At 54.5% G+C, this 21,578-nt stretch overlaps 1 protein-coding gene across 1 annotated transcript in view; it reads right to left on the bottom strand.

The window, feature by feature from the left end:
- Positions 1-21,578, bottom strand: part of CNTFR (ciliary neurotrophic factor receptor) — a 212,318-nt gene that overhangs the window by 78,221 nt on the left and 112,519 nt on the right. Inside the window, exon 3 of the mRNA XM_074166564.1 lies at positions 9,648-9,729. Within this exon, the coding sequence (XP_074022665.1) occupies positions 9,648-9,729 (82 nt within the window). The remainder of the gene's footprint in view (positions 1-9,647; positions 9,730-21,578) is intronic.

Below are 21,578 nucleotides of genomic sequence, written 5' to 3'. Positions count from 1 at the left end.
ACAGGTGGCCTGAAGACAGCAGCAAGTGACTCACTCCGCGTCCAGCATTGCTGATGGATGTGCAGGACCTGAACATCTCAGCCCCAGCCCTGCCTGCCCTTTTGGTCCCGGGGTCCGTCACGCACAGCCCTGTTGACATGCTCCGGGAGTGATTTGTAGCACCCTCCACTAAGGTCATGGGCTCCTGCAAATGGTGCCCGGAGCTGCCCCTGGAGCTGCAGCACTTTGCTCTTTCAGCCTGACCGGAGATTGGCTTTGGAGTCCCCGAGCAGCCCACAGCCCAAGACTTCAGACACTGGAAACCCTTCAAAGGGGATAAATAATGAGTGGCACCTTCAGTCCGAGTTCAGCTGGACATGCGTCGCTAAACAGGCTGGTGGGGACCGGGCTGCTTTGGAAATGCAAGACAGCTGGCTCCCTGGGATGGCCGTGTGTGACTTACAAGGAGAGACCTTTCCGAGCTTTTGGAGGCTAATTGAAGCCAAGTCCCTGAAGCACTAAAGGTTTCCACTCCAACTGTCACCGTTTTATGAGTTCTTCCTTTTCTGGAAGCCTTTGAGAATGTAACAACAAGCATGAAAAACCAACAGGTGTAATCCACAGACGAGGATTGCTTCCTCCCTCGCCAAAGAGGAGCTCAGTGCTAGGACAGGACACGGCCCTTCTTCAGCAGCCAGAGCTCACACAAAGAGCAAAGACCACAGCTATTCCCTGTGTGCTGGGCGATCCCTCAGCTCCCTCCCTGGCTCTGAAAATCTCTGCAAATGGGATTTTGGCTTCACCAGCATTTGGGGGCTCACAGCTGCTATGGCAATGCCTTGATTTACAACCCAGTGTCAGCAGAAGAAACAATGCTCCTGCTTCACACAACGGGATGATGCCACCCTGAGAAGCAGATGACCTTTATCCAAACCCTTCCATCCAGCTTCTCCCCATGATCTGGGCTTGACCAGGAGTGGGTTTCAGTGAGGATTTGTCAGAAAGGACCCATTCACAGATGCTCCACGAGCCAAGTGCTGCTCCCTGTGTCCCACACTGTCCCCTCTGCACATCCACACCAGCAGGTCTTGCCTCCTCTCCATGGGTCACGGCAGCTTTGCCCCAGCCAGCAGTACCTCCCAGGGCTTCATCCTGGGCTAAACGCTCTCCATTCAAAGCTCCTCTGGGTGTTTGGGTGGACTGCAAACCCCATTCCTCCTCCTTCATTGCTTGTCGATACGTTTAATGAAGTCTAAGAGACTACTGAGACATGGTTTTCCTTGCCACTGGCAGAACTAATGAATCCTGGCAGACTGCGAGCCTCACAGCAGTTTCTTCTTCTCACCACAGATGTGAACTATTCTCACCAGTTTTGTGGCATCACAGGCTTGTCCAAAACCTGTCAGATCCACACTCTTACCTCTAGTTACCTTTTCTTTTCTTTTTTTCTTTTCTTGATCTTTTACAGCTTTGTGAACTGCTTCAATACACCAGGCTGATGGAAGGGTTTGTATTTTTGTTAGCATCCCAGATATTTCACACTAGATTTCCTTCCAAGCTCTCGGATGGCTCATGTGAACCTGGGGACAGATCCCTGCTTTGCTCCACAACCTCATCTCTGTCGACTCCATTTAAAACAAGTTCTTGTCTTCCCAGAAAGGGGTAAATTCAGTGCAAGTGCCTCCAGACAGACTTCCATAGTGAAAGCAGGCAGCTTTCACAGTGTCTTTGCATGTCTCCAGTCTTCAGCAACTTGCAAAGAGCGAGTCTTCAAAGCCCTGCTCTCTCTCACCTAAGTGCCAATCTCTCTGTTTTTCTTCCTGTCCTTCTCTTCTCTCCCCTGCCCACATTTTAAGAGCAATCTCTCCTCATGCATCCGACAGCACTTTGTACAAGGGGACATCAATCTCGTCCTGACCTGTGGCTCTTTTCCAAGCACAGACCTTAGGTGCCTGCCACGAGCTCTCTGTTCCCTGTCTGAGGGGCATCACAGATGTGCTCCCACAGCACGTCCCAGCAAGACAGGCCACCCTGCCCCACGCACGACTCTCTGCAGGGCAAAATTAACAGATGTTGTGTGGAAATCAATGCTCTCAGTTTCCAGGAGCGAGCCTGCGATGTGCTCCCCGTGGGGCTATCCTGCACCGCTGGCCGGACCCCCAGGGGATGCTCGACTCTGGGACCTGCCGGGTGATGAGGCAACGGGCAAGGAAACACTGGCACTAAAAATAGGCTGTCTGCGGTAGGGGCTGACCACATTTATTAGCAAGCCTGTGCTCCGGCTGACCACAAGGTCAGCCTCCGAGAGCTTGGCCATAATTCACTCTGTGTCTGGGCAGGAAATCTACTTGGGCTCAGAGGGATGTCCAGTAATAGAAAAAGATGTTCCAGGACCCAGGGCTATTTTTGCTGTTTTCTTTTACTTTGCAGACAGGGAACCTTTTGGGATATGCATCTTGTTGGGGGGGGAAGCAGGGAAGAAAAAACAAACAAACCAGGTGCTCTGGAACAGACAAAGAAGTAAGAAGAAAAAAGGGGGACGCATAAGTTTTTGCCTGTTTGGGTCCAGGCTTCTTTTTCTCAGACAGACTCATCTTCACCATGTCAGGCAGGGAAGCAGCAGGGAAGGATTAGAGCAGCAAGGGAACACCAGACCGTGATGGGCTCTTAAATGCCCTAACAGCATGCAGCAAAGTTTAATGGATTGCAGGTGGGGTGTCATTGCAGCGGGGGTGAGTTGCTGTCTTTGCTGCTTCCCTGCAGATGTGGGCTGGCAGGGAAGATGGGGGGGAGGCAGCGGGGAAACCACCACAGTAATGAATGCCCAGTGATGGAGGTAATGACCTTCCTTGCAAAGGCATCAGGGGGACATGAGTTTCATGCTACTTGGGCTACAGCCAGGTTGGCCCAGATCAGCCCCCAGCAGATGCAGCAACCCCACCGGAATGATGCTGGTCACCAGCAGAAAATCATGAGCTTGGGCTAGTTTAGCCCCAGGAAGCAATTATCAAGGCAAAGAAGGCAAAGAGCGGATGCCCGCCCTTGAATGGCAGCCTTCAGAATGATTTAAGCAGGCTCCATCTCAGGGAGAATCTCAAGTCCTAATCGTTGCGCATGAGCCACCAGTGCTGAAGCCTTCATGTGAGGGGTGATGTGTCCTCGGTGAGTCAGGCTGACTCACCCGCCAGGTACCCGAGCTACCTGCAGAAGCGAGGTGACCACCAGGGTTCCCAGAAGTGTGGGCAGTGCTGCTCTGCCAGGGATGCTGCCATCCCAGGGGCGTCCACACCTTTGGCAGTACTTTCCCCCATTGCCCCAGTGCTTGTGTCTTTCTCCTCTGGCAGCTCCAAGGCAGAAGAATCTCTCTACTCATGACGTGCCCTGGAATCTAAGTCTTCCAGATAGAGCTGGCTCCTCCAGCCGATTATGTGAACATCACTGTGAACCCAGCTCATGTAGCCTGAGGACAGGCTGAGCTGAGCCCCCTGACTTTGACTGTGCTGAGCAAACCCTGATAATGTCCTCTCAATGCCAAGACATATACTTTTATTGATCCAGCAGCATACCTCAGTTCTGGTGCTCCAAGCTCTCCATGAAGCAAATTTGAAGAATGTTTTAGCTTTGAGATGGCTTGCAGAGTGAGGGATGTAGGGGCAGGTAGAGGCTGCACCAGACCTTGCTCACCCGACAGAGGTCCTGGAAATGTTCTGAAAGCAGCTCACACACTGAACAGGGCTGCAGTTTGGAGCAAGGCTGGTATTTCAGCCAGCTGGATAATGAGAGCATCCAGAATTGTAACAGGAAGGATTAAAAAATGTAATTGCTAATGGGGAAATAATTGTTAATGGGGAATCATCATTGCAGGAGGGTGTTCCCAGTGTGGCCCCACAGGGATCTGTTCTTGGCCCATTGCTAATCACTCATCGTATCAATTATCTTGAAGGCAACATAAAACTGTTGCTGGCAAAGTTTGCCGGTGACACAAAGGCTGATGTTTATAACAGAAAGGACGAGTCCATCGCACGCAGAGCTCTGGAGCAGTTAATATAGTAGCCTTCTCTCAGCAAGAACATGTGTTTTATGCAGCCAAACACAAGTCCATTCATCTCCAGTGGAGGAATGTAGGTCAGGCTCGCAGAAAGTGGGACTGCATCTTCAGGACAACACCGATAACGCCTTGGCAGGAGCCACCCGGAGATGAAGTGCCAGTGTGCCGTGATGAGAGCAAAACTTGGCCCGAGACACAAGGAGGTGTCAGGGGAGGTGGGAAGGTGCTATGTCATGAGGAGACAGAGTTTCTTCCTGCGCTGGCCCCAGCCCGAGCAGGGAATGAGCCTCTGTGGGAAGCAAGCACCATCTCCAGCCTCCTGGCCGGCCGCTTCACACACACACACACACACACACGATCCCTTTGACCTTGCCTTCCCCAGTGTAAACAGTGAGTGCCAATTACAAAAATTCCAAAACACTCTGTTGCACACGCATTTCGCCCTGGGGAGTGGGTGGAAAAACAAACAACACATGACAGATGTTAGTCATGTCACTTAATGCATGGCTGAATGACACTCCAATGGAGAGGCAGAGAGAGGCAGAGAGGGAGAGGGAGATGAGACCTTCTGTATGCATATATGGAGAGACTACTCCTGCAGTGCTGCTTTAGGTTGAATGCACATCTCCCGTGTGCACCCATGGGCACAAGACCAAGCCTGAAGACCCAGGTAGCCCGTCACACCACTTGAACCCAGGCACCTTCACTGAACAGCATTTACACGATGAAAACCTGCTCGGATGTCTGCAAACAAACCACATGTTCCTGCGTGAATCTACAAACCACCTCCTGCACAGAAAACCCAGAGAACACCCCCAAAAACAAAGCAACTGGTTTAACCGTGCCAGGCAGATGCCCTGAGGAGTTGCATGAGCTGATTGATGTGGAAGGAAGCAGAGTCCAGAAAGAGATGGTCAGATCCCCGTCAGCCAGCGAATGCCACACGGAGAAGGTTGGACAATGTGGGGAACAGAGAGAGGGACATATCTATAGAGTTGGTTTCTCTTCGAAAAAGCCAATTTGCATGGCTTTGCTCTGCATTTTGAAGGTTGTTTACCGGCCCAGGCTTTGTCTTAGCTGAAATGTGGGCAGCATTTCTAACAAGGCGCATGCAAACTGGAGCTCCCGGGAGGCTTTGCAGCAGAACTGATTGCAAAAGATTAGCGCCAGGGCTTAAGAGAGCAAGAGAGAAGGGAAAGTAATGAAACAAAATCTCTCTTTCTTTTCCTCGGTTGAGGAATGATGGGGGCTAATTGCTTGTTGCTGGTGAGAAAGAGAGGAGATAGCAGCTTCTGCGCCCATCAATAAATTAACCCCAGCATGTGGCATCTGAAACGCATTCATTTCCAGAGACGTTTATCTCTTTGTCTCCTCTCCTGGGTGAAAACATAATTATTGTTTAAACATGAGTTAATTCAGCAAGGTGAGGATCAATAAAGCAGAATTACTCCTCTTTTAAAAGCCAAGAAATCTCAATCTAGGACACATGTGGACATAACTCTGGCAGCACTGACGGATGGGGAAGACGCTTTGGTCGTGGCAGGAGCAAGGGGAAGGAGAGCTCATTCTTCCCAGGACTGCTGCAGCCCTCAGGTCTACTGGAAACAGCTCAGTCCATCCACAGGCAGTCAGGGCAATGAATAGAGAGAACTGAAATCACCCACGCACGTATGCTTTATGGCCTGACAGGCGGTTATGCATCTCCACCATGTACACACTTCCCACAAGAGGAGCTTTGGCAAAGCCCCAGGACTCGTGCTGTGGCCTCTCCCTTTCCTTTGAGGGTGCCCGAGTCCTGCCAGGGAGAGGGTCTCGGCATGGCAGGGGCTCCTGCCAGCGCTGCTCTCATACGATGGAGCCCCTGGCCAAACAAATCTGTAAGTGTCGCAGCAGGCAGCACTGCTTCTGTGCTTCTGTGCTCTGCCGAGCCTTCCCCATCTCCCTCCTCTACACTGAAATAAATTGGCAGCAACCACTGCCTGCAGGAGGAAACACAGGAAGGAAAACTTCGCTGCCCATGATAACAGGGAGGGCACCGGGCTCTACTGCATGTTCTTCAGCCAGTTCTGCCTCCTCTGTCCCCTCCCATTTCTTCTTGCAGCTCTGGTCCATCCCTCTGTGCCAGCCAGGAGCTGCGTGGATGGGGACAGCCCCATGGTTCCCTGGGGCAATGCCTGTCTCTGGAGGCAGGCTGCCCCTCATCCGGCAGCCCCATCTGAAGCTGGTTTACTTTTGTGCTTACCCATGCATTGCCGGGGGGGCATCCCTGGACGACTTCCTCAGCGAGTCCAGCAGGAGGATCAAGCACCACTATACACCAACCTATTCTGGCAGCTCAGCCCTGCAAGCCTCATCTTTTTTTCTTTTCCCAGCTTCCAACTTTACCCAGCACATCATTGCCTTTTGCTTTGCTAAATTCAAGAGCAGGGAGGTGGCTGTTCAAAGCCACCCTACGCTGGCTGCCCTGGCCAGGATGGGGAAGGTTGTTCGCTCAATGCAGCGGCAGCAATCCCACCCACGCCGAGGACGGAGCCTGCCAGAGCCGCCCAGCATGAGGGGCTGAGCAGCACGGGGTGATGGGTTTAGCAGCAATAGGATTAGCCGTGAGCCCACCGTGCAACTCCCGGCAGCGCTGGTGGCTCCGGCAGCACCCACGGTCCAGCCCAGCTGCCCCAAAATGGCATCAGCGACAGAGACAAAGACCCCGTGGTGGAGATGGGCTGGGAGGAATCCCCATTTGATGGTTTGAGCTGTTCCGGGGCTGAAGACACAACCAAGGATGTTTCTCCTGGGGAGTGGCATCCCCCCTGCCCCCGGCAGCCAAGCACTCTGCCGCATCCTCATGCCCCCCAAGTCGGGGTGACACAAGAGACCATGCTGTGGGACAACCCCTTGCTAGCATCCTCTTTTGCTGCCCCTCTGCCCCATTACCTGCAGCAGGCCACCTGAAACCCCCTGCCCGAGCCAGCACATTAGTGACAGCCTCCGAGTGTTCCCATGGGGGTGCCCTGAGTGATGGCTCTGGTGTCCCATCGCACCATGCCCACCCCCATGGGTGGTGATGCCCAGTGGGATGGTGCAGGTGTACCATTAGCCCAGTAGGATGGTGCAGGTGTAACATTAGCAACCTGTCACGGATGCTCTGTGACCAGAGGGATGGAGGGTACCCAAATCTGCTGACCTCTGAGCCCCACCACTACCACCCCAACTTTGGGGAGCCTCCTGGGCTTCTACATCCCAGACAAGTGCACCTTTTGCTCTACCAGCTCCAAGGAGAAGGACCAAAGATGAGCAGCCGAGGGGTTAACGCATGAGCAGCCTCACCTCCTCTGAGTCCAACGCTGCTTTTATTAATTCATGTGGCACTTTGCAGGACGCTCCAGTAATCACCAGGGTGCACGTGAGAGCCAGGAGCGGGTGGCCGGCCTCACTGCACCGTGCTCGTGCTCACTTAACAGCTTGTCACATCCTCCTCACTCAAGTATTCAGTGCTAATGCATCTCTTAAAGTGCTTCATGAGCTATTAAAGTCGAGCGTGTCTCAAGTGCATGATAAATGGACTCTATGCCAGCATCTTGCCCCACTCCACCCAGTCCCTGCCACCAGTGGGACTAATCCATCCTCCCACCCCATTCCTGACATGCTTTCCCAGCCTGAGTGCCTGGCTGGCGGGCGATGAGCCCTGGGGCTGGCTGGCAAGGGGAGGCTGCAGTGGGGCAAGCGGTAGGGTGAGGGGGGCTGGAGCCCACCCTCGTGTCTCCAATGCAGGGCAGATGCTCATCTACTTCACCTGCATGTATGCATCCTCTCCAAGCTGGGGACAGCAGGGTGGGCAGAAAACCTGCTGCTCCAAAGCCTGTGACCGGAGCATCACCTCGGTGTTTCAGAGAAGTGCCCAGGAGGGACACTCAATGACTCTGGGGAACAGACCGAGGACAGTTCTGGAACTGCCCTACTAGCTTTCCTCCCGCTTATACCAATTTTTCCCTCCTTTCTCGTTTTTTATGTCCTCCAGTGCAGAGCAACCTCTCTGGCTCCTGCAGACGGGGAAAGCCTTGTCTCACTCCATGCACCCCCATCCAGGACTGTGCTGTTGAAGCACCCAGGTCCCAGCAGCAATGTTCGTGAGCTGGTGGCCTAGACATCTCCCTCCCGGACTCAGCCAGGGAAGGAGGAGAGACACAGGGATGGGGAAGCTATGCTGTCAAATCCCTGAGCCCTGCCGGATCACGGAGCAGAAGGTGACAGACCCTGCAGCTTGCCTGCCCAGGGGTCTTGCCTGCAGCTGTGCTCTCTGTGGCAAAATGAGTGGCCCTGGCCAGCGCTGGCAGGGAGCAGTGTTTGTCTGTCTGTCGAGGCAACACATTCCAAGTGTACATAACCCTGAAGTACCTGCACTTATGTGTTTTGTGCATCTCCCTGTGTGACAGGTCTGGGCTGCCGTCCCCACAGCTCAGAGGGAAGCAGCACGGTGCACCCAAAGGATGCTCTTGAGGTCAAGGCAGCCTTGACACTGGGTCCTTCAAGGCTTCCCAGGTAGCGGTCTGGCAAGCACGGCAGGACCAAGCAGCATTGCTTCTCTGCAGAAAGCAGCACACTGCTCAGCACCCAAATGCTTCAAGCAGGCACCCTAGGAAGGTCTGGGAAGGTTCCTGCAACACCAGCCAGCAAGCTCCCTCTGTGTCCAGAGAGTGGCTGTCCCCATGTGATGGGGACATGCTGCCAAACCCCAGCTGCTTCGTGTCCAAGCAAGCAAGGCTGCCAGCTTTCAGCAACGTAAACCCACCCAGCTGGATTTAGGGGAGCTCAATGGGGTGCTCTGGCTGGGTTCCTCAGTCCCACAGCGCCCACAGATGCATAGATGTCCTTATGGGAGTTAAGCAGCAAAATTCTCCTCTGTAATCCATCGAAAGCTGGCTGCCAGGGATCCAGTGGGTTTTGGAGGTCCTCCATTTTGTCCCATTGTTGCAGAGCTGCCATAGGTGGCCCCACAGTGGGACCCAACCTGCTGCCGTATAACCTTCCTGCTCCTGCCTGGACCCAGGATCACTGGCGTCTCTAAAATTTTATCTCTAAAGTCATTGCTAAGGTAAGCACCAAATGCTCAGCTAACCTGGAGAGGCAGGAGCTAGTGGTGGGCACAGATGGGTAGTAGCAATGGCGACAAAGCCACCCCAAGGAGGTGAGAACAGGATGAGGCATCCACCATAGTCATGGGGTAGGGTCTCAGGGCTTGGGGCTGTCAGGCTCCTGCCTCTTCCCACCCGCTCATCCCTTTACGGGTGGGTTGCACAGGGCAGTGTGCAGAAGAGGAAGGGTAAAGGGCTGGGAAGCGATTCCCAGGAGTGGGAATCCCCTGCCCTGGCCACAGGGACACCCTGGGACTCTCAGGGGTGTGGGAAGGGCAAAGGGGACCAGCAGGCATTGTGGGGATGCCCAAATCCTGCAGCGATGGGCAGGAGGGGACACGTGTCACACAGGAGAAAAGTGATAAACATCCAGAAACGTAGTATGAGGCAAGCCTGGAAATCACATCCAGCCTGCCCCAGGAGAGAGGCTGGAGGATCGGCATTCGTGTTTTTGGGGACCCCCAAGGTGGGAGAGGTGTGAAGAGACTCACCCTGCTGGCTGTGTCTCTGGGCGTAGACCACCACCACTGCGGCGAGCACCACGCAGCAGGCTGACGGGACGGGGTTAGCCATCTGTGAAAGCAAACACAGGCAGAAGCAGTCAGGGTTTGCCCCCAGAAGACCTTGCACGCTCACGTGCTGAGAGCTGATCCTTCCCGGGGAGCTGAAGGGCGCGAGGAGATGGCCACGAAGCAAGACTTCATCTCAGCTATAGAGATGTTTTGCTGGTGCACATTTTGTAGCTCAATGGCCTGTAGCACTTTCATGGGAGCTGCCAGCACAACCAGGTGCCCAGAGGCGACGATGCACCTTGTACAAATGCTGCATTTTCCTCATCTCTTTTTCAACCTTTCCCTTAAGAAAGCCAAACCCTGGTGCTGGGTTCTCCTTGGAAGCTGCAGCATCACTCTAGGAGGAGACACTGCCTGCAAGTGGGTTGCAGAGGTTTTTTGAAGAGGTGGGAGTGCACCCAGGCACTTCAGAGCAGCAGTTGGTGCTTAGGATGTGCAAAACGTGGATCCCAGCACTGGGAACTGTTGCTGCTCCTCCAGCGTGGCTCCTTCTGGCACTAGCATGGAGCCTCATACTGTCCATCAGCCCAATGCAACCCCAGAAGCAGCATCTCTGGGCATGCCAGGGACACCTCATCGGTGTCTTTGCAGTGCTGCGCGCTGCCTCAGCCACCTGCCATTGACACCCCGATGGGCCACCGTCAGCCCCCATCTCTCTGGGCTGGGAGAGGGGCAGAGGCCACTCTGTCCCGGTGAGATGTGCCATCTCCTAGAGGATGCCAGGGTGCAGGGAGGCATGGAGGGGGTTACAGATAAGAAAGCAGGCAGGTGGAGACACACTGGGCTTCAGGGACAAGCAAGGAACATCCTCCATGGAACGACGAACCTCTCTGGGGGTGGAAAAATGGCAGCAACAACAGCAAGGATGCCCTGCACAGCCCTGCCAGGCTCGGAGACACCTGAGCTCTGCTCCTCTTGCAGCTGGGGCCAGTGGAGAAGACCAGAGCTGGGATGGAGTTGCTGGGGACAGTGATGGGGACGCCGGCCCACCCGCCAGGAGGTAAATAGCACCATGCGTGAAAAGCAAATTACACCTTCAAAACCGTTTAAACCTCTCTAATCTCCAGCGCCGTATCGGTAACGCGCGGAGGATTGCCTTTTAATCTAGAACATGAGTATGGGCTCGTTAGCCAGATGGCATCCATTTAAACCTAAATAAAGGGGAGCTGTATTGGCCAGAGGAAAAAAAACCCAGCAAAACGTATTCCATTACCCAACACGGCCATTCTAAGAGCCCAGATGGCTTCGGGTTCGCAGCAGGACACGAGCCTTTGCAGGGCTGGAGGGGAAGGCCAGCATGGCTGGGGGGGATGTCACGAGCAGATTTTGGGGTGCAGCCTGGTCGCAAATGCCTCTCAGGAGCAGGGATGCTGGAGGGGAGTGGGGTCCTGAAAATAGGGAGCTGGGAGACAGGCAGAGGAGAGACCCCCCGGCCTCGCTGCTGAATGTGCAGCACTGGGTTTGGGCAGGGAGGGCTGGCAGCGAGAGCCGGCTGCGGTGGCAGAGCACGGACCCGCCAGCCCCAGACCCCACTCCCAGCCCAGCCCCAGCCCTCCCGGGTCACCTTGAGCAAATCGCTTTCAGCGGCTCCCCCCTGCCTCAGTTTCCCTGCCTGTAAAACAGAGATAACGAAGATGACCTTCCTTGGAAAGCTCTGGGCGAGGAGTGTTAAGTGCTAATTACAACATCGTTATCATTCACTCTGCCTCCTCTCTCCTGCTCCTCCTTTTCCCTGTGCTCTCGGCTCTGCCTCCTCAATGTGTCCCCCCAACCCCGTGCTTGTAGCGTGGCTCCCCTGCTGCCACCCCCCCTGTGCACAAGCTGCCATGGCAAGTGGCAGCTTGGGGAGCGAGTGATGGCCAGGACCCGAGGTAGGTGGCAATGCCACATGCCAGGGCAGTGCTGGCACGCGGGGCCCTGAGGAGACTGGGATTTGCCGGCAAACCAGGAGCTGACTCTCCCTATCAATCCCAAATTCACTTCGCACTCAATATTCCCTCCTCACAGCCCTGGAAGATGGTGGATGGCACCAAGAATTGAAGCAAGCAAGGAATTGCATCAGGGATGGAGCTGCCCCCTTACTCCCTGCACTGCGATCCGGGTATCCCCCAGGTAGCGCAGCCACCCCGTCTCTGGGGACAGTGGCACTGATGGGACAGAGGACAGGAGCCCCACTGACCCCACCAGCAATCAGCCTGCTATTTGAAAAGAGTGGGATCTGCTCGCTGTAGCCTTTGGTTTGGCTCACACCAGTGCAAATACCACCACCAACCATCACATTCTACATCTCGGTCCTGCCAGGGAACAAAGTCACCCACCCTCCCCTGCTGCTCCTCCTCTTATCGGTTGTTAAAATGATTGCTGCTGCTCCTGCCCACCGGCCTGTCAGTCTCACCCACAGCCAGACCAGCATGGAGACAGGCACCGCAGTTATGTGGCAAGGGACGATTCCTGTCCCGAAGCACCGACAGGCTCAAGGGTGATGCTGTTTGGCTACAGGTGGAAAAAGAGAGAGGGAGGAGGGACCCGGCCAAGGCCCCTGGGACTCTGTGTCACGGCCAGGACACAGGCAGAGGCTCCAAGTGCTGGCACAGAGACCTCATCGCTTGGCTGCTTTCGCCCTGCAAAACCTAATTTCTTCTCGGAGATGAGCCCTGACGCCAGGCAGGAGCCGGAGCTATTTTAGTGCGAAAAATCTAGCCAGAAAACCAACTTTTCCTCACTTGAATCTCAATTTCCCATGCAGTATTTGCTTTGTTTGCCTGTTTTGCCCAAAGCCATGTTGATTTTTATTTTTTTTTCCTAAGCACATAACAAAACCATCGCATTTTCTGCAGATGCTTCTAATGCAAATTTCCATTTGCTGTATTTGCTCATTTAACAGTTTGTCTAGCAAAAGCCAGCGCCCCGGCATGCGGGCGCACGGGCCAGCGAGCAGCAGCTCCCCAGGCGTGCAGCTCCCCGGGCTGTGTCCCCGTAATGGCAGGGACCCATCGAAAGGTGACGGTGGGGAACCGCATTTATTACACTGCAAACCCAGCAGCGGGAAACTCAGTCTTCTGCAAAAAAAGTGGTTGGAAAAGTATTTGCTTTTGCCCCTGTAGTGAATCATTTCTGGGTGGCGGAGAGGAAAGAGGAGCCTGGGCAGGAGCAGAGGGAGGCAAGGGGGTACACACAAGATGTGGTGGCCTGGCAGCTCTGGAGCTGGAGCCACCTCCAGCAGCCTTCCTTGATTTCCCCAGCTTCTTGTTTTGGGAGAAAGCGACCAGTCAATCCTTCCCTGCCTTGTCCTCTGCACCAAGGGCAATGAGGACATCAGTCACAACCACTGACTCTGAAGACAACTCAATGTAGACAGGAACATGGTCCTCTCTAGCAGCTCTTGGTCTAAACCAAATGCATTCCCAGTCCTGCTTTCCCAGAGCTGGATCAGGCTATATTTAAGCAGGATATGGTGAGACCCATGTGAAGATAAGCCCATAGGCTGTCCCTGCAAGCAGGATTGAATGGGCACAGTGATGTGACATTAACTGCTGTGGCATGATGAGGTGAGGACAGTCCTGAGGCGGGTAGCAAGAGCAAAGAGGATCATGTATCCAGGCGAAAAAGTAGGATGCCACCATCTGCTGAACAGTCCCTGGGCCCTCTTCTGAGTGGGCAGAGGGATGGATCCTGTCCAGCCCTCCCTTAAAAGGATCCCCAAAGCCATGGGGATGCTCACTGGTAATGGGCTATCAACTGGTGATGGCCAGCTGGAAACTGCTTGGCCATCCTGAGAGCATCTTCCAGAGCCACAAAATTCCCTGTTGCAGGTTGGGACAAACCTGGGACCTTCTGATGTTCCTGCGATTCAGTGTGTGTCACCATGACACGTCCCAGGTGCCTGGCAGCTCTAGGACAGGGCTGTGCTTGGTTGGTGAGGGAGACAGGCTGCAGCCCAGCCTCCTCCCAGACTAGCCTCCTCCTAGGCACAATAAATAAGTAAGACCCTGTCCTGGAAGCAGGTGGCTCCACAGCAGAAAAAGTGGTAGTTTCCAAAGCTACCATTTCCACAACGAAGTCTTCTGTAGGGCAATTCCCCACCAGGTGCTGTTATAGGGCCTGGCTCTGAAGTGGTGACCCAGGGGAGAAAAAAGCTCCCTTAAGCCGATTCCTCCCCACGATCCCCCTGCAGCCTTGCCTAGAGCCTTCAAAGGAGCTCTGCAGCACCTGTACTGCAGGGACCGGCTGTAGACACAATGTAGACACCAGCTCTTAGACACCATGGAATGTCTGCACTGCAGACACTGACTGTAGATACTATGATACACCTCTACTGGCTGTAGATGGTTTTGTGTGCCTGTACCACAGGTGCTGGCCGCAGACACTGCAGCACACCTCTCCTGCAGGAGTCATGAGCTGCCTGTCCCCAAGACGTGATGCTCCGCCTGTAGTGCAGACGCCAGCTGTAGCCATTACAGCCCACCTGTGCTGGAGACACTGGCAGCAGACACCTCCTGGGCCCCAGCCCCACAGAAACACCCTTACCAAAGCCACCCTGAGTTGCTCAGCCCAGCCCTTTGCCAGCAGAGATCCTGCCACAGCTTTCTCCAGCCCTGGGGAATCTGGGGTGCCATCCGAGCCCTGGGACAAGCAGTGAAGCACCTCAGTGGGCAGGACACCCCCCAGTCCTGGTTCCCACAGGGATTGCACCACTTATGGCATCCCTTTGGGGTGGAGGGCAGCCCTGGGAGCAGCAGCTCTTGGGCACCCAAAAGCACTAAGTGCCGTCTCCTTCCTTCAGACCTCCCCTGACAGCAAGGTGAGGGAAAGGAAAGGAAAAAATACTTGTTGCTTAATTCTGTGCACTTGCCAACAGCCCTAAAACCTCCTGGTCTCGCAACGCGCCGCTCATGCTGAACTCCACTTTGCTGCTTAAGAGGAGGAGAGAAAAGAGGGGCTTTATCATCTCCTTAATATGTGCTATCAGAAAGCCTTACCTGCAGGGCCAGAGCCCCTGTTGCTTGAAAAGCCTTCTTAAATCTAATTTAAACCCCCACTGTCAACAGGGCGATTAGCACTGCCCCCTGGACCACAAACGCCACAGGGATGGCTGGAGCCAGCTGAAATTAATTCGCTCACGGCTCTTGCAGGCTGCGACTTTCCTCCCTCCACCTCCTCCCTTTCCAATAACAAAGCAGAGATGCCAAGTCCGTGCAGATGCCCTGGAGGAAGGAGCCCCTCATGGTGGAGGCCATCACCATGTCTCTGCTGTCTCTGTCACCATGTCTCATGTCTCTGCTGACCCGGGGAGTGCCGCTGGGTGCCCAGGCAGCTGCGCAGACACTCCTGCCCTTGTGGGCTAGGAGAGATGGACAGAAGGTGGAGGGATGGCCCTCAAAAAATTTCACAGCTGCTTTGGTTGAAGACATGCCCCTGAAGGCAGCTATAGGCTTGCAGGGCTCTTGGCTCTACCGCACGCATGCTGAAGCCTGGAGTTGCTCTATCATCCCTGGATGTTGCTGGTAGGATGTCTTGGTGAGAAAGGCAGCGATCAAAGCTGCTCCTTGTGGCTGTGGGGATGAAGAAAGAGGCTCTTCTGGAGGGCATGTCAGCCCAGCTAAAACCAGAGCCACTTTCCAGGCGGTACTGCAGAGCCTGTGGGCTCCAGGGGGAGCTGGGATGGTCTGGGGAGGAACAAGCAACCCGTGTAATGTCTCAGGCTGTTTGAGAGCCTGCCTGACTGGTGAGCTGGCTCCCAGGACAGGTAATTCCTTGCTTGTGTGCATCACAGTGACATGCTCCCACTGGGGCAGGGAGCAGTGGAAAAGCCAGGGAAAACCCTGAGACCCCCCCAGGAGCAAGGTCACAGAATCACAGAATCACACAGAATCACAGAATGGTGGGGATTGGAAGGGACCTCTGGAGATCATCTAGTCCAACCCCCCGTGCCAGAGCAGGTCCACCTAGAGCAGGTTGCACAGGAACGTGTCCCGGTGGGTTTTGAATGTCTCCAGAGACGGAGACTCCACCACCTCTCTTGGCAGCCTGTTCAGTGCTCTATCACCCTCAAATTAGACGGAGGGTGTAGATGTTTAGATGTTTAGATGGAACTTCCCATATTCAAGTTTGTGCCCATTTCCTCTTGTCCTGTCACTGGGCACCACTGAAAAAAGACTGGCCCCAGGTCCTCGCCCTGCAGCTGCAAAGGCTGGGGGGTTTCTGCTCCAGGAGTAAGGTGGGTTCCTCTCTGCTCAAACCACATCTTGCAGCTCCTCCAAACTGACCACGCGAGCCCTAATGTATCAGGACACTGCAGCCCACACGCTGACCCCGGTAGGACAAGGGACTCATGAAGGGGTGTTACAACCTGCCTCCCCCATGCCCCAAGGACAGGCAGGAGAACCATCCTTGCAGTGTGGCTCCCTACCAGCCACATCCTACCCACATGAGCAGTGCCAGGAGAGCACCACACAGGTAGACTGCTGAGAACCTCCTCAGCAGCCCTGCCTACCAACAGCCCTTGGTGCCACGGCCATTGGGGGCAATGCTGGCAGGCTGGCAGCCCCTTACCCCTGCCCATCCCCTCTTCCCGCTCAGAGCTGTGAAGGGGGACATTTTCCACAGCCCCTACCTGTCCTCGCAAGTACCATCACGTTAACCAGCCTTTCTGCAAGCGGAGGGCAGCAGTCCAAGCCCAGCCATCTGCTCCAGCGGTGATAAAAGCCAAGGCGAAGCACAGCATACTAATAAGCATCGCATGTCTTTGAAATTGGTGCCGGCAGAAAGCACGGCAGAGCAGGAGGGGGCCTGAACCCCCATAGCAGCGGCTGCGGACGAACATTGCCTCAGGCGTGTTCCTCAGAGACAGCAGTGCCACCAGGGCAGGAAGCTCAGCTGAGCTACCATACCTAAACCCTACTCCTTCACACCGCACATCCACTCCTGGATAGCCTCTGAGATGGGGAAAAGCTTGGACCAACGATGGGCAATGTCATTTTCCCCCTCATTTTACTCTGCTTTTGTCCACACTGAGAATTTTCTGGCTCCCTGCAGAGAGAGATTGCAGGAATCAATCCAATGTTTGCTCCTGTCAAAGAAGTGCCAAAGACGGTGTTTTTTTTCCTGGAGCCTCCATTCAAAGTGGGGTCTTGGGCTGAGTTTTTCCACAGATGCTTCTCCCAGTGGCATGGAGCTGGTGGCACCATGGCCAAGACAGACAGAGGAAATTAGGCAGAGAAGAGAGGGAGATAGGTGATGGGAGATGCTCGTGGTCCAGGTGTTTCCCAGTGCTCCTCCCTGGAAGCCAGAGAAATCACCCAAGACGGGCACATTTTGGGGTCAATCCTGCTGACTCCACCTCTCCAGTCTGTGGGTACTGTGGGAAGGAGCTGCTGGTGTCAAACAGAATTTTGGCACTTCAATTCCCAGTCTCCACTCATGAAAACAGAATATTAATGATGGGGAACAAAACTGAAACAATATACAAAAGCAAAACCAAACTGTCATACACTAAGCAAATGTCCTCAAACAGTTTAGGAAGGTCCTGCTGTCTCACGCCAGGTTTGGTTTGTGATTTCGAAGCAAATGCTTGCAACATTTCTTATTTTTGTCTCCGGGGCTGCATTGCCCTTCAAACCCTCCAGGATTTTGCTCACAACCCTGCTTTTTTCCTTGAGGAGAGTTTGTGACCAGGCTGCTTTCCGAAATCCCCAATGCCCCTAAAGATACAAACCTCCAGGGCAGAGAGAAGCATTCTAGCATTAAAATCCGGACCATGTCATAGTCCCACACCATCCTGAGCAAAACAAGGAGGAAAGGGAGGACAGACAGAGCTGGTTGTCCAGACTTCTCCCATCAGCTGGATTCCTGTGGCACAGTGGACATGACATAAGGCAGCATGGTGTTTCCAAGCCTTTCCAAACCTCAAGTTGCTGCTAGTGGGGATTCTGTGGGAGGTCTGGCCACAGGAGCTCTAACGTTCCCCTCTACAACACCTGGGGACACAGGGACCGAGAGGTTTGGCTTGAAATATGAAGACTGCACCTCTTAATAGCCCAAACTTGCTCCTCTGGAGGTCTGTTTCCTGCAGCACCCATGCAAGAGGCTGTACACCAGCATGGTCACTGGGTCCAAGCTCACTGGGTAACCCCAGTGCCACTATGCTGGAGAGGTGAAGGACACCGTGCTGCTGCAGAAGCACAGGGGCAACCCAACCGCTGGCACCCTGCAGCCTGCAGGAGCGCTTTCCTCCTGCAGGCAGGACCATGCTGGCTTGGCCGCAGAAAACCTCCTGGTGGTGATGTCCCCAAGCCAGGGAGAGCTACAGCTCACTCCCAAATCAACAAACATAGCCAAGGACTGAGGCCACAGCATCACTGCTCAGAAAGCAGGGCAGGTTTGCTTTGTCCCAGCGTGCCAACAGCTGGAGGAGGATGAGAGCCTGAAGTCCGAGTTGCAGGGCCTTAGGAACATGAGCAGGACCAGAGTGAGGAGCGCTGGAAGAGACCTTGGCAGCCCATCGTGTCCAGGAAGGGAGTAAGATACTGGCTTAGTAGCTGGGAGAGTAAGGGAGGGAGCATCCAGTTGTACAGAGCTTGCTGGGCATTTTAATTTTGGCTTGTTTATTTTTTTTTGTTTATTGGGCTTTTTTTCTTCAAGTGCTTGGCACGGAGGAAGCCACTCCAATGACTCTGACATTGCCTCCCCAGAGATGCCTCGGGATGATTTGTTTTGTTTTGCTTCATCTCTCCCCCACTCCTGCGGTACCAGCTGGCTGGAGGTCAGGGTGGGGGGCAGGGGCCAGGCAGCCTCCAGGGCCCAGGGAGGACAACAGGCACTGTTGGAGGCAGGCAGAAGCTCAGGATGCTCAGACCATGCGCTCCACACTGGTCTCTGCTTGCTGTCCTCCCCTGTCCAGGTCCCACCTGGAGATGTTGGGTTCTCTGCTCCAGGAAAGCGTGGAGACCTGTCCATCCACCACAGGAATATCCTCCATCCCTTGGGATGTGGGTCTCTTTCCCAGCACAATGGGGAACAGCAAATGGCATGGGGAGAGCATCAGAATGGTCCAAAGACCCCAGCTCTGGCCAGGCTGTGAGCCTACCCCAGCCCTCGCCTCTCGCCCACTGCCCCACAGGGTTGTTGGGGGGTCCCCTGGGCCCTCATCAGATGGGGTGCCCCAGAGGAGGAGTGTCACTGCAGGTGGGCAAGCAGAAGGAAAAAACACTCCACTGCTGGCTTGCATGTTCACCAAGCTGCTCCACACGTTTTCTCACAAAATGCATACAGCTGCATTGCAGCCACCCCTGGTCCTGCCTGGCAGCAACCTTTGTGAGCCCCCAGGCCACTTCGCACCCCAATCCCACCCCACCTCGGCAGCCCCAGGCTCCTCACAGCTGACCAGTGGGTTTTGCAAGGAAGATTGCCATGCTGAGCACCACACATGCCTCCAGCTCCAAACACCCACAGAACATCCGGGGCACAAATTTGCCAGCAATGCAATGGGACAGCATCCTGGTCAGAGGTCCCTGCAACACCTTCACACCACCGACTAGCCTGGGGTCACCAGCCCACAAGCCCACACAGGCCACCCCAGGCAGCCAGGACAGATGTGACAAGTGGGGACATTTGTCCTGCACCTGCCTACGAGCTGCCCCCCCGCCTCTCTCTCCACCGCAGGGATGCTGCCCAAAACCAGGCTAGGGAAAAGCAGAACTTTTCTGCTTTTTCTGCAGAACTGGAGAGAAACTCTGCCCACCCTGCAGCCAAATGGGGTTTGGTGCTCATTGCTTCTCACAGTTCCATCCAGTTTCTCCACCAAGCTCACCCCACACTGTCCCACAGGCTCCCAGCGTGCCACGTGCAGCCTACTGGGGACTGTCCCCACATGCCACAGCGGCACCCAGTTTTTGGAGCAGGCAACCGAGCTGGGGGAAACTGAAGCACTGGGGTGTGCCGTGATGCCCCAAGGGCAAGTGAAAAGAGTGGCAGAGCAGTGAGGGACTGATCCTGTCCGTCGGTGGGGGCAGCCCGTGCTGGGGCCAGTGATGCTGGAGAGGACTTTCTGTTGTCAGCAGCCCCTTTGTTAGACACAGAGCTGAGCCCAGGGCTGGAGGTGGGGCTGGGGAGATGTGCCTGCCCCCTCCTGCCTGCAAACATCCTCCTAGGAAAGCCAGGGGGGAGGAATCAACCCCTTTTCACTCCAAACCCCCCACTCGCACATCGAGCCTCACCACACACCAGCAGATGTCTCGCTGTCACCACCACCTTGGTTTGCAGCAGGACCACCCTGACCCCAGTCGCCCTGTTCCCCCACAGCCCAGCATTGCCTGGACGGGCCTGGGGGAAAAGCAGCAGCAAGAGGCCCAAAAGCAGGGTCTCTCCCCGGCCAGCGTTGCTGAAACGGGCTGGGGGCACCCACAAAGCCCCCAGGCTGGTGCTGCTCACCTGGTCTCCAACTGCTGCCTCTTCGGGAGGGCTCTCACCACGGTAGCCCGGAGCTGGCAGAGCACGTGGGGAGAGCCCAATGGGCCACCAGGGGCACCTCTGAAACCCCCTGGAGATCCCCACCTTCACCCGGGGTCCTGCTCCAGCCCCACAGACGGCATTTGCTGAGAGCGAGCGGAGGATGAGGAGGGGAGGGAGGAACAGAGTTGGCCTGAGGCAGCTGTGCTGAAATGAAAGGCAAGAAAGCCTCTCGCCCAAAACTACAGGAAAATTTAATTATCGAGGACAAAACACCATCTGTTTGTGTGGACTGTGACCTCCCGCTGCCCCCTGGCTTTAACAGCTCTTAAATTAGCATGTTTGTTAGGGGGTATTAGCTGTCTGACATCAGGGAAGCAGTTCCCGCAGGGGGGACGAAGCGGCTGCACACCCAAACGCGTGCCGGGGTATCGGGGTGGGCTCAGCGGCCATGGGGGAAACAAAACACCCTTTCCAAAGGAGGATCCCCTCCAAGCATGGCTCTGGCTAGCAGCAATGGGGTCTGGCAAGCCCAGCACCGCTGCGTGCTGCCGCTGGCAGGTGAGCTGTGGTGTGAGACTGTATTTGGGCCTCAGCCTCCTTCCCAAAAAAGAAAAAGCCGAGAAGATGTAAGCTCGGAGGAAGATTTTGCTATGCAAATCCAGCAGAATTAAATGAATACTCAATATAGGAGAAATTGGGTTAAAATTCAGTTGGTTTCCAGCCCTGCAAGGGAGGGAAGATACACACTTTGGTACCACGCCTGGGAACTGATTTGGTCCCCAAATGGCGTCAAACTGTGCAGATTGATTTCTTTCTCTTTTTCTTTCTCTTTCTTTCTTTCTTTCTTTCTTTCTTTCTTTCTTCCTTCCTTTCATTCTCTTTCTTTCTTCCTTTCTTTCTTCCTTTCTTTTTCTTTCTTTTCTCTCTCTTTCTTTCTTTCTCTTTTCTTTCTTTCTTTCTTTCTTTCTTTCTTTCTTTCTTTCTTTCTTTCTTCCTTTTTCTTTCTTTCTTTCTTTCTTCCTTTTTTCTTTTTCTTTCTTCCTTTCTCTCTTCCTTTCTCCTTTTCTCCCTCTCTTCCTTCTTCCCTTTCCTTTCCTTTCCTTTCCTTTCCTTTCCTTTCCTTTCCTTTCCTTTCCTTTCCTTTCCTTTCCTTTCCTTTCCTTTCCTTTCCTTTCCTTTCCTTTCCTTTCCTTTCCTTTCCTTTCCTTTCCTTTCCTTTCCTTTCCTTTCCTTTCCTTTCCTTTCCATCTTTTACCTTTTCTTTTCTCTTTGTGGGGTACAGTACTCAAGGTGGGCATACCATCCCTTTCCTGCCTTCCAATGCTGGATGCAGCGAGCAGAAAATGGTCTGCAGCCAACCTGGCTATTTAGGAGAAAAACAACTCAGCTGGGAGAGGTCCC

Source organism: Numenius arquata, chromosome Z, assembly GCF_964106895.1.
Source record: "Numenius arquata chromosome Z, bNumArq3.hap1.1, whole genome shotgun sequence".
In the NCBI taxonomy this organism is placed as follows: Eukaryota; Metazoa; Chordata; class Aves; order Charadriiformes; family Scolopacidae; genus Numenius; species Numenius arquata.
Note: the sequence above shows the minus strand (reverse complement) of the source record. Positions and strands in the feature narration are given on the sequence as shown.